Source organism: Camelus dromedarius, chromosome 7, assembly GCF_036321535.1.
Source record: "Camelus dromedarius isolate mCamDro1 chromosome 7, mCamDro1.pat, whole genome shotgun sequence".
NCBI classification, from domain to species: Eukaryota; Metazoa; Chordata; class Mammalia; order Artiodactyla; family Camelidae; genus Camelus; species Camelus dromedarius.
Window position 1 is genome coordinate 5,770,191 of NC_087442.1, and position 14,355 is coordinate 5,784,545.

The 14,355-nt window shown below is 62.0% G+C and overlaps 1 protein-coding gene across 1 annotated transcript in view; it reads right to left on the reverse strand.

Moving 5' to 3' along the window:
• LOC105085222 (SCO-spondin) overlaps window positions 1-14,355 on the reverse strand; it is a 53,562-nt gene that overhangs the window by 15,710 nt on the left and 23,497 nt on the right. The window contains exons 46-71 of the mRNA XM_064487791.1: window positions 13,507-13,674; window positions 13,093-13,236; window positions 12,178-12,357; window positions 11,929-12,093; window positions 11,058-11,237; window positions 10,816-10,938; window positions 10,539-10,668; window positions 10,319-10,444; window positions 10,051-10,142; window positions 9,098-9,271; window positions 8,682-8,846; window positions 8,094-8,346; window positions 7,028-7,074; window positions 6,691-6,861; window positions 6,282-6,413; window positions 5,911-6,056; window positions 4,560-4,654; window positions 3,855-3,907; window positions 3,464-3,670; window positions 3,197-3,367; window positions 2,987-3,066; window positions 1,873-2,042; window positions 1,248-1,294; window positions 960-1,151; window positions 705-875; window positions 240-440 (exon numbers count right to left, since the gene is read on the reverse strand). Of these exons, the coding sequence (XP_064343861.1) occupies window positions 240-440; window positions 705-875; window positions 960-1,151; window positions 1,248-1,294; window positions 1,873-2,042; window positions 2,987-3,066; window positions 3,197-3,367; window positions 3,464-3,670; window positions 3,855-3,907; window positions 4,560-4,654; window positions 5,911-6,056; window positions 6,282-6,413; window positions 6,691-6,861; window positions 7,028-7,074; window positions 8,094-8,346; window positions 8,682-8,846; window positions 9,098-9,271; window positions 10,051-10,142; window positions 10,319-10,444; window positions 10,539-10,668; window positions 10,816-10,938; window positions 11,058-11,237; window positions 11,929-12,093; window positions 12,178-12,357; window positions 13,093-13,236; window positions 13,507-13,674 (3,783 nt within the window). The remainder of the gene's footprint in view (window positions 1-239; window positions 441-704; window positions 876-959; window positions 1,152-1,247; window positions 1,295-1,872; window positions 2,043-2,986; window positions 3,067-3,196; window positions 3,368-3,463; window positions 3,671-3,854; window positions 3,908-4,559; window positions 4,655-5,910; window positions 6,057-6,281; window positions 6,414-6,690; window positions 6,862-7,027; window positions 7,075-8,093; window positions 8,347-8,681; window positions 8,847-9,097; window positions 9,272-10,050; window positions 10,143-10,318; window positions 10,445-10,538; window positions 10,669-10,815; window positions 10,939-11,057; window positions 11,238-11,928; window positions 12,094-12,177; window positions 12,358-13,092; window positions 13,237-13,506; window positions 13,675-14,355) is intronic.

The window sequence follows — 14,355 nt, forward strand, 5'->3', positions numbered from 1 at the left end:
ACTCCACCCCGTGACGATCCGGATTCTGGACATAGTAGATGGAAGCCCCAAGATGGACTAGCCCAGGGATGTAGGAGGATGAGGAGGGACCGAGGCCTAGAGCATTGGAAAGGCCAGGACTTGCCTACTCCAGTGCTGCAGCCCCAGATTGGCCCCCACAGGCAGAGCGGCAGGGGCCAGGCAGGCGGATGCTGCCGTGCTCCGGGGGCCTGTGGGCAAGGGCGAGGAAAGGCACTGACCCATGGCTCCAGGCTGGAACTGGCAGCGGCATTGTGCAGGGGACACACAAAGGCCGTCCTGGGACAGCTGGCCGGGGGGGCACCCACAGCTGGGCTGGCAGCCCATTGAGCCTGGCTGGCACACGACCCCGAGGGACAGGTCCTGGCAGGAGCGGAGACAGGGCCACCCACAGGGGAGAAGGCCCTGGCCACCTACACAGTCTACAGCAGGAGGGAAGCAGAGAGAGTGAGTGCTGAGTGGGGGTCCATCCTGGGGAATCCCGGCAGTTGGGTGACAAGCCCTCCGCCCATCCCCATCACCGGCTCGGACCTCGCACCTTGCCCCAGCTCCATGGGGTGAGTGACCTAAGGGCTGTTCCTCAAAGCAAGTAACATGCATGTATGTTAGGGGAGGTGGTCAAAGGTCGAGACAGCATCTCCCTAGCCTTACCAGGGACCCTCCCAGGCCTCTGCGGAAGCCCTCACCCGTGCATTGAGAGGAATTTCCCTGGCAGGGCCGAGTCTGCCTGTGGCCCCCAGGGCAGGGCCGGCCTCCCTCAGGGGTGGGGGGCCAGCTACACTCTCGACTCCGATGGGACTGCCCCAGGCACACGTCACAGGGAGACCATGGTCCCCATGGGCTCCAGGCTCCATCCACTGTGGCAGGAAAACAGAATCATCTCTCTGTCTGAGGAGGTCCCAGCCTACTGGGATTGGAGCAAACCAGTGGGGGCATCTCACCTGGGCACTCAGGAGGGCTGGCACAGGTCTCCCTCTGATGCTGAGCCCCCGCCTCCCCTGCCTCCCCGGGGCACGGGGCCCCTCCGTGTTGAGGAGCCGGGCAGGTGCAGGCTCTGGCGCGGGTCCTCGTCTGGCCCCGGCAGGGCAGGGAGCACTCTGTCCACTCTGACCACGGGCACCAGCTGCCAGGCACTGTCGGGGAGAAGGGCGGACATCCTTTCCCTGGTCCCAGCCCTCCCTGCACCCCTGGGCTGCTTCTCCTCACCTCCCTCTGAGCGGAGTACATACCTGGGCAAGGCAGCTCTGTGCAGGTCAGCCTCCCTTCCCAGCAGGTGCTGGATGGGGCATGCAGGCACAGGAGGGAGAGAACAGCTCAGTCCTGCCCTCCACACACACCCCTCCTCACCTGCGTCTTCCCCCATTTCCTCCCCGTTTCCCTCTGAGGTCTCAGGGCCCCCTCCTCATTCTCTAGCACCTCCGGATCCTGCTCCCTGTCCCACTCAAGGCCCTCTCAGGTGTCCTACGGGGAAATGGTCACAGGTCATCTGCTGCTGATGGGGGCCCGACTGCAGGAGAAACAGCACACGGCCACCCCTCCCCCAGCACTGCGCACGCCCAGCCCTCCGAAGTCTCCCAGAGCACAGACCCCCAGAGCCGGCTGCAGTTTCCCCACCTATCAGACAGGGGTCAGGGGGCCTGCCGAATCCTCTCAGGGCTTGTGGGAGTGCAACGTGCGTCAGCTGAGACCAGGAGAGCTCAGGTCCAGGAGACATGAAGTCCTGTCCTCACCCCTGCACCTGCACCTGCATCCTGCCCACCTGGTGTGCCCTCACCCCTGCACCTGCATCCTGCCCACCTGGTGTGCCCTCACCCCTGCCCCTGCACCTGCATCCTGCCCACCTGCCCGCCTCACCAGTAGTTGCAGCCGTCGGGCCTTGCCAGCTGAGCACCCGGACGGTGCCGCTCCCCAGTGAGCAGGTCCAGGCAGGTGCAGTGGCTGGGCTGCACGCAGACGGCGCCATCGGCACTCAGCACCTGGCCCGGGGGGCAGTAACAGCCGGGCTGGCAGTGCCAAACGCAGTGCTGAGGGACAGCAAGGGAGGGCTCTGGTCATCCCGAAAACTGGACAGATGGAAGGGGGCGGGGTGGGGGTGCCCAGGTGGGAAGAAGAAGTGAAGCAGGAGGCTGCGGGGGCCGAGGGGAGAAGGGGACACTCCAGTCCGCAGCTGCTGTGTTCCGTATATAGTATATAGTTTATGCCGCGTTTCCACAGGAATTTCCCCTCCCGGGGAGGAGCAGGGAGAGAGGAGAGCCTGAGACGGGCTTCCCTGGGTGGGGTGTCCTCCAAACGTGAACCCCATGTAGCGCTGGGTGGGGACCCAGGCATCTCCCAGATCTACTAGAATGTGGGGAGCAGGGAACCGGAAAGCTGGGAAGGAGCTGGGGCTCCCTGGGGGAAGCCAGGACCAGGCAACACTCCTCGTCCTCCTGCCTCAGTGTGGGAGCCTCTTGCCCTCCTTGGACAAGCCCCAGTGGGGCCTCAAGGCACTGTCCGTTCTCCCCAGCTCTTCTCTCAGCACCTTTGATTCTGGGCTGCTTCTTCACCATAGCGCAGGCGCCATGGGACCGCGACACCATCTGCCTGCCTGTGTCCCTCTCCATGGTCCTGGGCCGGCGCTCGGTGAATAGCCCCACACCCCAGCACACACACACACACGCACGAGTGCACAGAGTCAAGGTCTGTGCATGGACACGCCCTGAGGTTTAAGATGATACAGTGGGATGACTGCCCCTTCCTATGTGTTTTTGCTGTTTTTGTAATAAAATGTTTAAAATGAGAAACTGTTTGCTGCAAAGAAGACAAGGGCTGCTGGGTGAGGCTCACTCTCTGCTTCTCTGGAACAAGGGGGAGCCAGCCTGGTGGGCGCTGACCCCCTAAACTGTGGGGCGGCCCCATGTCAGAGGCACCACACCCCAAAGCCACACCCTGCCGTCAGGCAAATTGACCCTCAGGAGCCCAGACTTACCACAAGGTCATCACAGGAGCGAGGACAGGGAGGGCCACAGGTGCTGTATTCGGCCCCTTGGATGGCAGTGCAGTTTGTCACTGGCGTGGTGGGGAGGACAGGATGGGCTGAGAGCTGTGCGGTCACCTACCCTGGCCTATCTCCCCGTAATGCTCCCTGGAGCTCTCCCACCTCCGCTCCTTGACCCCTACCCCCATCCCTGGCAGGTACCTGGGCAGGGCAGAGCCTGGCAGGCCGCCCCCTGGGCCTGAGGCCCCTCGCAGTAATCCCCCAGGCCCTGGGGTGGGGGCTGGTCACAGGCCCGGGTCCGGCTCCGCAGGCCTCCCCCACAGCTCCGGCTACAGCTAGACCAGGGCCCCCAAGGGCCCCAGCCCCCAGCTCCTGGGAGGCAGCAGAGGAAGGAGTGGTGAGGGCCTTGGCTGGGGCCAGGGCAGCCGGTGCTAGGTGGTGGGGCTCCACAGGGCGTGAGGGACTCACGGTCACACCCCGGCAGGAGGCAGGGCTCCTCCTCTGCCTCAGGGCCTGGGCAAAGAGGTGGCGCCGAGGCCGGTGGGGGCAGCAGTGCCCCACTGGATGGTGCCACACTGGGGGGCCTGGTGCAGAAGCGGTGTCGGTGGCGTCGGGCAGGGCCACAGGAGGCCGAGCACTCGCTCCATGGGGTCCAGGGTGACCACGTGGGCTGACCTGGGGGTGCACAGGAGGGAGAGGCAGAGAGAGGACAGAGCAAGCAGAGGCTGGAGGCGCCCAAAGGGCTGGGGGCAAAGTGCGGGCCACAGGCAAGAGCGCCCCTCCTCCCTGTGCCCACCTCTCCCCAGGGCTTCCCTCCCCAGCCCCAGCGCGGGCCTCTGCAGGGAGGCCCCCTTCTCACCCTCCTCACAGGGCCAGGAGGTGCAGTTGGTAATGAGCCCAGAGACACAGGAGCTGGAGAAGGGGCAGCAGAGGGTCGGGTGCTGTTATAGGCTGAATGGGTCCCCTCCGAATCACATGTTGGAGTCCTAACACATGACTGTGACTGCAGAACGTGACTTCATTTGGAGAGAGGATCTTTACAAGAGTGATCTAGTTAAAATGAGGTCATTAGGGTGACCTTAATCTGACACGACCAGTGTCCTTGTACAGAGGAAGACGACATGAAGACACAGGGAGGACACAGCCACGTGAAGCTGGACTGGGGGGCTGCAAGCGGGGAAGGCCGAGGGTTGCCCACGAACTCTGGCAGAGGCAGGCCTGGAACAGACGCTCCCTCACAGCCCTCAGGAGGAACCAGCCCTGCCAACACTGGGGTCTTAGATTTCTGGTCTCCAGAACTGTGAGAGGATAAACTCTGGGTTCAAGCCACCCTGCCTGCGGTGTAGCTGCAGCTGCCCCAGCAGCCCAAGCTGCGTGGGAAGAGGGAGCTGCGTGGGGAGGGCGTGGGTGAGGGGCACCAGCAGGCTTGGCCCCGGAGAGCTGGCCGCTGGGCCTGTGGGAAGGGGTGTCTCTGTGGCCCTTCGAAGGCCAACAGCCTCTGGCACTGAGGAGAGACAGAGGCGTTCTCGGTGTCACGGGGCCATTGCAGGGGGAGGGAGCTCACCAGTTCTCACAGGAATGAAGCACAGCACTGCCCGGGGGGTGGAGGCGCCCCCCGTGGGCACAGGGGCAGTCCTGGGTGGGCACACACACATTGTTCTGGAACCAAAAACCCTCCATCACTTTCCAGTTTCCTGCCTGGTCTGTCCCCCAAGTCAGAGCTCAGCAACCACTTCCACAGGCGTTCCCCCTCCCATGCCGCGGATGCGTCCTCCGAACATTGCATCTCTGCCCGCTCCCCAAAGCCAGGGGAAAGCACCATCCGGTGCAGGGCCACGGAGAGGGGCATGGACCCCCGACTTCTAGGAGGAAAGACCAATCTCCAACTGCAGGACACAGGACTGAACTGTCAAATCCATGGAAACAACTAACAAAATACGAAAAGTGTGATTCATACAAAACTATGTAAAAATAAACAAAACGAAACCAACAAAACTATGTCTGGGCGCTTGGACAGAAGTTGCTAGTGTTTCAAATTGAAAAACATAGCCATCCAGCAGCACACGATTCAAAGTCAGATGTCCTGAAGTGCCCTGGGAAGCACTTAACCGTCCCACAGACTCTGATGACTAGGGACACTGTTACCCCAATTTTACAAGTGGAGAAACCGAAGCACAAGCTACTCAGCCCAAGGTCACAGAGCTGCTAGTCTAACAGCCTGACTCCCCACTGGAGTCTGTCCCTTAACCAGGGCCCATGGTTCAGCAGCGTCTCTATAAGCCCACCCCACTGCCCCACGGGCTTTTGTCCAAACTCCACCACCCCCACTGCATTTGCCAGACCTGGTCCCCACCACCTTCCAACTGGAATGGCTGCCTCCCTGCTCTCCATCCACATCCTCCAATCTCTGGTGGTCACGTTGGGGAACCACCTCCTCCAGGAAGCCCACCATCACAGACCCCGCCCCCCCAATCTGTATCACGTGCTCTGCAATGTGCAGAGCTCACATCCTGAGTATCACATGGGTCTGTCTTCATTGCCAGGGCTCTGGGTCTGCCTTCCCCAGACTGGCGGCTCCTGGAGGGCAGAGCCTGCTCTTCCCCACAGAGTAGCCCAGCCCAGGACTGAGCTTGCAGGAGGTGCTAGGGTGATAACATAAGAGGAGAGAGCACTCAAGCAGGCACAAATCATAAAGACCTTCTAAACGAATCACCATTTTACAAACAGGAAAACAGAGGCCAAGACCGGAATGCCACTCGCCCATGGTCACCTGCCGGTTGCTGGCTGAGCAGAGCCATGCCCCCTGAGTTCAGTGCTCCATCTTCAACTCTGCAGGGTTGCCCTGTCTCCAGCTCCACACTCTTGGCTCTGCCTCTGCCCAGTCCCCAACGAGGTCAGGCAGGGAGGACACTTACCAGCAGAAGTGTCCCAGACGGGCAGTAGCAGCCAGGGTGGCAGGGCTGGTCAGTCCCTCTCGGGGTGCTAAGCTCTGCACAGGAGGCAGGGCCCTGGGCACAGTCCAGCCACTGCTTGCCTGGGGGACACACACCAGGCACTGGCCCTGGGGACACAGAGATTAACAGCTCAGTCCAGACGCACTCAGCTCTCCCCCGGACTCCCACCCTGGGAGAGATATCGGCTCTGGGTGTGGCCAGGGAGGTCAGGGGCTGCACAGGAGCTCAGGGAGAGGGGTCCCTGGGGTGACAGGGAGGGGGTGATGGAGCCCTGGGTGGTGTGGGGATGAGAAGTGAGGGCGGGGCGTGGAGGAGAAAATGGATGCCCTCACCTGCACAGGGCTGCAGGCCACAGGTGGAGAAGTCCACGGGGCTGTTCCGGCCACTCCCTCGGGTGCGATTCCGGTAGCCACCGCCACAGGGCACAGAGCACAGAGACCAGGGGCCCCACTCCTCCCCAGGACCTGTGGGTGACACCCAGGCCCTGTCTCCCACACCCAGACACCCAGTCACTCTTCCTCCTGGACCCCAGACACCTACGGCATCACATCGCACCTCCTCGGGAGGACCTGGAACAGGGCTGACCCCAGGGAGGACCCGTCTTAGGGCTCTCTGGGGACCACAGCTTCATGGCATCCCCTGGGGAAGGCCCTTGCACCTCTCCTGGGTCTGGATGGGAGTGACGAGGAGTGTTCCTGGCTCCTCTCTGGAGGGTTTGAGGACCTCGGTCCCAACTCTCACCTCGACACGGCCTCAGACTGCAGAATTCAGCCTCCATGCTGGGGCCCTGGCACGCAGCGCCCCCGAAGGCAGCAGGGGGCGCAGTGCCCGCCCGGAAGCGCCGCCGAACACCCACGTTGCAGCTGCGGCTGCAGAGACTCCACGGGGTCCAGGGGCTCCAGCCGCAGGCCACTGCCAGGGCGGGCGCCAGGAGAGAGGCACAGGATGTGTGAAACCAGGTCAGGTCATCCCTGGGGCACCCCGACACCACCAGGCTTGATTACTGAAGGGGCCAGCATCCCCTCTGGCCTCTGAGAACCCACCACTGCCAACTCCTGGGCCCTGAGCGTGGGGGTACCTGGGCAGGGCTCCGAGGTGCACACCATCTCACCAGAGGTACAGGTGCTGCAGAGAGAGGGCCCAGTGAGGACAGGACCAGCCCCTGCCCCTCGGAGCACTGGGTACCTGTCCCCAGGGAGAAGCGGCCAGGACCACCGTGTCCACCACACAGAAGGGAAACCCGAGGGTCTGGGAAGCAAAGCAAGTTGCCTTGTGTCCCATATGAAGTTCAAGAGTAACCAAGGGTTCTCCTCCAGTCCGTTCCTCACAATTCCACCCGCCGTGGGCTCCCTGACACCCCCAGGCACTGCACTGCCCTTTGCCCCGTGGTTTTTATCAAGGAGTTGCCTTTTTATATTTTTTATTCCATTTGTATGTATTCAACACTGTGTAGAAATAACTCTGAGTGACTCTTCAGGGCCAGATACGGTGTATTCTGAAGGAGCTGACACTAGCTGGGTATTTTAAACCTTCTCCTCCCTTTTGCTTTTCTCCAATATTTTAAAGCCCATTTGTCAAATACGTGGGTGTCCCAGAAAAAGAAACTAAGGGAAAAAGCAAAAGAAAAAGAGGTGAGGGGAGAGGAAGAATGAAGGAGGGAATTGAGGGAGGGCCAGGGAACAGAAAATAAAAAGGAAAAAGAAAATGAACTGAAAGGAAACATAATGAAAGGGGGGAAAAAAAAAAGGAACGGGGTTAGTGCGCTCTCTGGCGGTCAGGTCTGGTTTCAGCTTTGAGTGTTGGATGCTTCAAGGTTTCTGAGCAGATTTCAAGTGAATTTCTCTCAGGAAGAGAAACAGAAGTAACTGGAAGGTCAACATAGAAGCCTCCCACCAGGTTCTAGTTCCATCATAAATCGCCTCACCCAGCTGAGCCTCAGTCTCCCCATGACTCTTTTGACAAAGAGTCCTTACAGTCGCCCACCCCTCCAGGCTGGGCAGAACCTTGTCCACTTCAACATTCTCAGGGCCCGGGCCCCGCACCACGGAGGCATGACGAACCTCCCGGTGCATGAGAGGCCACGCCTGCCCACCTCTGGAGCTCCTCGCCTATGCTTCCCCCGGCTTCCCGATGCTGGTGCCTACCAGTTGTTGCAGGAGTCCAGCTGGGTCACTGATCCTGGTGCATAGAGCTGCCCATGCAGCTGGCAGGGGCACTGACTGAGGGGCAGGCAGCTGGTGTTGTGCAGGAAGAGGCCAGGGGGGCAGGAGCAGCCAGGGGTGCAGAAGCCGGTGCACTCCACCCCAGGGCCCTGTGCCAGACACAGCTGAGGGCACGGGCCCCCCTCCTGGTGGCACTGCTCTGCTGAGCGGAACACCATGTCCCCTGGGCACTGGGCTGGACAGGAAAACAGAGCCAGTCTCAGCAGGGACAGGCGGGAAGGGCAGGGAGATGGAGGGGTGGGAGGGAACCTGCATGCAGGTGACAGGGTGGCAGCTGGGAGGTCATCAGCACTGAGAAGCCAGAGGAAGCCCCCTCCCTCAGGGCACAACTGGTGCCCAGTCCCCAGCGGGTGGCAGCTGGAGGAGACACAGGGAATCCAGAAAAGTCTCTCTTAGTTCAAGGCATGGAGGCAGAGGTCAGTCAGTGCCATGCTAAGGTAAGCAGGAAAAGGTTAACCCCCAAGTGTTGGCTGGACGTGGCCAGTGGGAGAATGTGCGGGGACTTGGCACCTGTGCAGGGCTGTGTGTTGCAGTCCCTGGTCTGGCTGTGGGGTCCTTGGCACCCAGGGTCCCCAGGAGCCGAGGCAGAACAGCTGCGCCCACGTATCTGGATGCCTCCATCACAGGGGGCTGAGCAGGAGGACCAGGCGGCCCATGGAGCCCAGAGGCTCGGCACTGTCCAGGAGAGCCAACCGTCAGGGACACAGCAAAGCCAGCCAGGCTGGGTGTGGGAGGGATCAGGGTCTTAACTGTAGCTTCAGCCCCACTGACATCCACACCTCCAGGGCTGCCCCGACACTCCTTCAGGCCAGGCCCACCCTGTTAATCTCAGGCTGGCCACCCTGACCCAGGTATTGAGAGCCTCGGCATCCACTCCTCACCCCGCCCCGGGGCCCAGGCCACAGCAGGGGCGGAGGGGACCGTACCTGGGCACACGGGGAGGCTGCAGGGCTCCTCCTGGGTGGACTCCCCTGGGCAGGATGTGTCCCTGGGGCTGGGGCAGAGCCGGGAACGGCTGCGCCAGCCCGGGCCCCCTCCAGGGACCAGGCAGCTTTGGGAGCAGGCAGACCAGGGTTCCCAGGGCGTCCAGCCCAGGGCCTCTGCAGGGAAAAGGGCAGGACACTGCACAGGGACCCTGCAGAGCTGGGGAGGCTCAGGGGACCTGGGGCAGGGCTGAGAGGCTCTGGGGTGAGGGAAGGACTCACAAGGACAGGCGCGGACTCTGCCCCTCGAGGACCCCCACTGTTGGCCCCGGTCTCACTGTCAGAGTGGAACCTCCTGCTGAACCTGGCTCCTCGACATGTGGCCCGGCTGGCGTCTCCACATGTCCACTACCCATATGCATATTTTCTCCCAGATCAAAACTTCCAGAACCTTCTAAACAATTGTCCTTCATTCAGCTTCGATGCAGAAACCCTGAGTCCCCTCAGACACGTGGCTGTCATTCTCCACCAGCCCCCCCCCCACTTCTCCTGCTGCCAGAGCCTGACCCAGGCCCCCTGGACCCACACCTGCACCCCAAATCTCCTGCTCCCCCTGCCCTGTTGCCCTGGGGCCCCCAGCAGTGGAAAGAGGGCAACAGTCCTGGCCTCCAAGAGGCCAGCGGGGCCAGCCTCATGCCCACGACCAGCTCTCAGACTCCCTGCACCCCCCACACCAGCCTGCCCCTGGGCCCAGGCCTTCACCTCCTCCCCGCCAAAGTGCCACCGATCAAGGTCAGCTCCAGGGCTGCCTTTTGGATGGGGCGGCTTCCCTGACCCCCAGGCAGAGTGTCCCTCAGGCTGGGTCCCTCCGTGTTCTGAGGGCCGGGATCTGGAGGCTGGAGGCGGGCCCCAGGAGAGACGGTGGGTTCCTACATCCCTACGCCTGACGTTCGTACCTGCCCTGCACTCCGAGTGGCAGGTCTGCAGCTCCTGCCTTTCACCTTCACAAGGGGCACCCCCGAAAGCGGCCGGAGGGTTGGAGGGAGACCTGAGGATAGAGGCAGCCTGGGACCTGCCCTTCCCTCCCTGCCCCTCACCCCTGCCTTCTGCCTCCTCCAACCACCACCCTCCCCCCTGCAGGCCCCTGGGCTCTCGCCCCTCCACACCCCTTCCCTTCCTTCTCCCGTTTCCCTTTCTCTCCCTTGCCGGCTCTGTCCTGCACACCTGAACCTGGCCCTCATGCCAGAGCCACAGGAGCGGTCGCAGGGACCCCAGGAGGACCAGGCTGACCAGCCGCAGGGCACGGGGCAGCCCCCTGGTTCACACAGAAGAGCCCCCTTCTCACACACGCTGCAGCGGGGAAAGGGGCCGAGGAGGTCAGGACTGGGGAGGGGAGGGGGCCGTGCCCTGACCCAGGCCCTCCCCACCCGGCAGACGCCCTCACCATCGGCTGCAGTTGTCCAGGGTGAAGGGCACCCCCGGCTGCTGCAGCTCTTCACCCACGAGGCAGGGGCACTCGGAGAGGGGCAGGCAGCGGGCGTCCTGGAGGACGAGCCCAGGAGGGCAGCGGCATCCTGGAGTAGGGGGAGGGCACTCAGTCCCAAGTGTGGGGGGCAGCGGGGAGGGGAGGTGGAGACTGAGGGCTGGTGGGCCTGTGGGGATGCCCCACATTCCCCTGAGGGCTCTGCCTGCGGCACCCCTGCTGGCTGGGTCTGCCTCACCCTCCAGACAGTGTCCGCTGCAGCTTCTGTTGGCCTCGGGATCCAGGCAGGAGGGTGGGCACGGGGGCACCAGCCCCTTCTGGCACAGCTCAGCACTAACATGCACGCGGCCCAGCCCACAGTCTGGTGGGAGATGGGCACCAGGTAGGGTGGGCACCAGGAGGCACAGTGACCCGCCTAATGGCCCCACCCCCATGGGGCTCCCCCCTCAGATGCCCCTGCCCCAGCCCAGCCCTCCTTACCTGTACCACCTGCGCAGGGCTGCAAGCCGCAAGGTGCCCTCTCTTGGGAGGCCCCAGGGCAGGGCGCACCACCATTCTTGGGCGGAGGGTCCACACAGCTCCTCCGGCGACTCCGATGGCCACCCCCACAAGAGACGCTACAGGGACCCCAGGCCTCCCACACAGCCCACGCCCCAGCCACTGCAGGAGAAGGAGGAACGGAGGGGGACCAGGTGAGCCCAAGGAGGGGCCGACCGTGCTTGAGAGAGCAGGGTTGAGGGGCAGAGAGGAGCCTCGGCAGCAGCCAGCGGGGTGGCTTAGAGCAGCGCCCTGGGGACTCCATAGCTTCCCCTCCTGTCCTAGTAAATCTCCCCTAGGTGGGGGTGACTTGAGGAAAGGTCTCTAGGGATAAAGGCTCTGGTCCCTGGAAAGGGTCTGGGACGGCAGGAATCCCAGGGCAGGGCGCCCCCTGGTGGCAGCAGATAGAAGCGGCATTAGAAGGCCAGATGTGGGGCTGAAGAAACCAACTCCAGGTGGGAAACCGTGGACGGAAGGCAGTGGCAGGTGGGGGCCACCCCCTTGGATCCACAGGGCCTTGGGCTCGGAGCCCGGGACCAGTGGCACAGCGTGTTTATACCCTCACTCTAAGGCGGGGCTGGCCGCTGCTCCAGCCCCCACACTCAGGCAGGAAGAGGGCAGGACGGGGATGTGGGGGTCGGGGGGAGCAGGCTTCAGACAAGTCCCCTGGAGGCGCGAGGCTGTGACATCAGAAGGGGGCTGTCCTACTAGAGTCCCGGAGCTTGGATAGAGGTCCCAAAGGAGAGCAAGGGCATTTTCCAGTGAGGGTGTCGCGCCTGGGAGGCTGGGAGACCTGGGAGGGGGTGCCTGTTACCTGGACAGGCCTGCACAAAGCAGGGCTGGCTGCGGAGCCGGTCAGGCGGGCAGCTGCCCCCGGGCAGGGGAGGCCGCAGCAGCTCCCGGCGCTGGAAGGCGAGGCCGAGGCCACAGGTATGGCTGCAGCCGCTCCAGCCAGACCAGGGTGCCAGCCCACAGTCCACTGCAGGGACGGGTGGGCCGGGCTCAGAGGTGGCTCACGTGGGAGCCGGCGCTCGGGGTGCCCCCGCCCCGGACCAGCACATACCACAGCCATCCTCATCGGAGCCGTCCTGGCAGTCGTGCTGCAGGTCACAGCGCTGCTTGGCCGGCAGGCACTCGCCACTGCCGCAGCTCAGCTGGCTCGGGGAGCAGAGCGCTCTGGAGGCCGGCAGCCCAGGCAGGGCCGTGGTGGGCACCGCGAAGGGCGCAGTGCTCGCTGCCCGTGCTGGGGGCAGGGGTGGGGGGAAGGGAGCCACTCAAGTGATTCTGGCTGGATGATTAACTGAGCCCCTTTAGTCTCAGGCCAAGCTGACCATGGCTCCGGCCTCCCTGCCCTGCTTGATGCCACCCACACCCAGTGCAGGCTTCCCTCTGTTATGTGTGGATGAGATCATGGGGTCTTTGGTCTACACACGGTCTCACATAGTCTCTCTGCAAACAGCTCTTGGAGTGTCCAGAGGCCAGAGGATCTAGAAGAACAGTTCACTCCCCCAAGTATCCCTTCCTGAAGGGGTACCCCAGGGGTGCCCCTTCCTGTGACTGGCTAACACTTGACCTCTCTTCTCTTGATTGGAAACTAGGCTTTGAGCATCGCGATCTACTTTTGATGGATGGATGGATGATGGGTAGATGGGTAGAGGGGGTGGATGGATGCTGGATGGATAATGGATGGATGGATTAATGGATAGAGAGATGAGCATCCTCAAAGGTCAGAGAGGTTTTATAAAATAGGTTGGGGCCCAAGACCTATTCCCCCCACCCTCCATCATCCCCAAAGACACACACATTCCTGGTGGTTTTTATGCACTCGGTGTCTTTCCACTCCCTGCTGCCTCAAGCCGCTCTTCTCATAGATGCTAGAAATGGGGGACAGGGCCTTCCCCAAACCTAAAGCCCACTTGCCATTACCACTTATGTGACACCAGACCCTGCAGGGTGCCCTGCAGAGCCCCAGGCTCACCGCAGAGCCTCTCATCGGAGCCATCCAGACAGTCCTCTTTCCCATCACACAGCTGCTCCTGCTCCATGCAGCCCAGCACCTCGCAGGGGACCTGGCCTGGGCTGCACCGCACGGGTGGGAAGGGCCCCAGGGTGATGTTCTGTCCTGTGGGCACCACCGCAGCCAGCTGATGGTCACCAGTGCCCCCGTCCTCCCTCCTTCAGTCACCTCCCAGCAGCCCCCAACATCCCTCCTGATGTGTGGTGTGCTTCCTGCCTCTCTTGGGATAATAGGAAAAGTAGTGAACTCTGTCAGGAGACTTGGGTCCTACGCCTGGTCCTACCAAGTCCCTGACCTCCAGGCAATCTCCCAGGGACTCTGTCCCCCTGTAAGGAAGTTGTCGGGGCACACAGGCAGAAGGCCATGGAATCTTACCAGCAGGGGCCACAGGCATCGTTGGGTGTTGGGGGAGCACTGTCACGGCTGCCATCTCTGGTCTCAGGGCCTTGGCCTCAGGCTGGGACGTGGGGGTGGCGATCACGGTCTCCACAGATTCCCCAGGACTTGGGCGAGGTGTGGACACAGGACTCAGTGGCCCCTTCCCTGCAGGTGCAGGAGGGAGAGGGGTGAGCCCCGTCAGCTCCCCTTCCCTGAAATAAGGTCAGTATGGAACCTCAGGAGGGCTTCCCAGGCTTTGGGGTGGTGCAGGGTGAAGACAGCCTACACCCCACCTTCCAAGGGGCTTCAGATCAAAAAGGAAATGGGACCCAGTCGTCTCAGGAGCACAAGAAGGGTTTTAACTGAAAGTGGAAAAAACGCTTAGTTTTGAGTGAGATTTGTACTCTACTCTCACGAAGACACACACGGCACCTTCCAAGTGAAACTCACCAAAAACTAAACCATTAAGGGAGAAAAAGAACAGAGGACATTTAAACAGCAGCAGAAGGAGGGAGCACTACCAGAGATGCAGGAGAAGCCTATTGCTACAGCTGCACAGAGAAATCGGTTGTGAGCTTCCTGGCAACCACAGTGAAAAGGGGGTTGAGCTTCTCATTTTCTGACAAGAGACTCATATTGAAAAGACAGTCTTTTCTCTAGAATCAGCCTTAGAACGACATTAGGATTCGTCAAGTGAGTCTGCACGTTACAAACTGCTTGATACAAGTTGCTTCATCTGCTTTTCACAAAAGACACAGAAACCCAGGCTAACCAGGCTCCTGAGTACTCGTGGGAAGGGACCATACGGGTCGTCTATAAGCACTCTTAGTCTCACAGAGGGGAAAC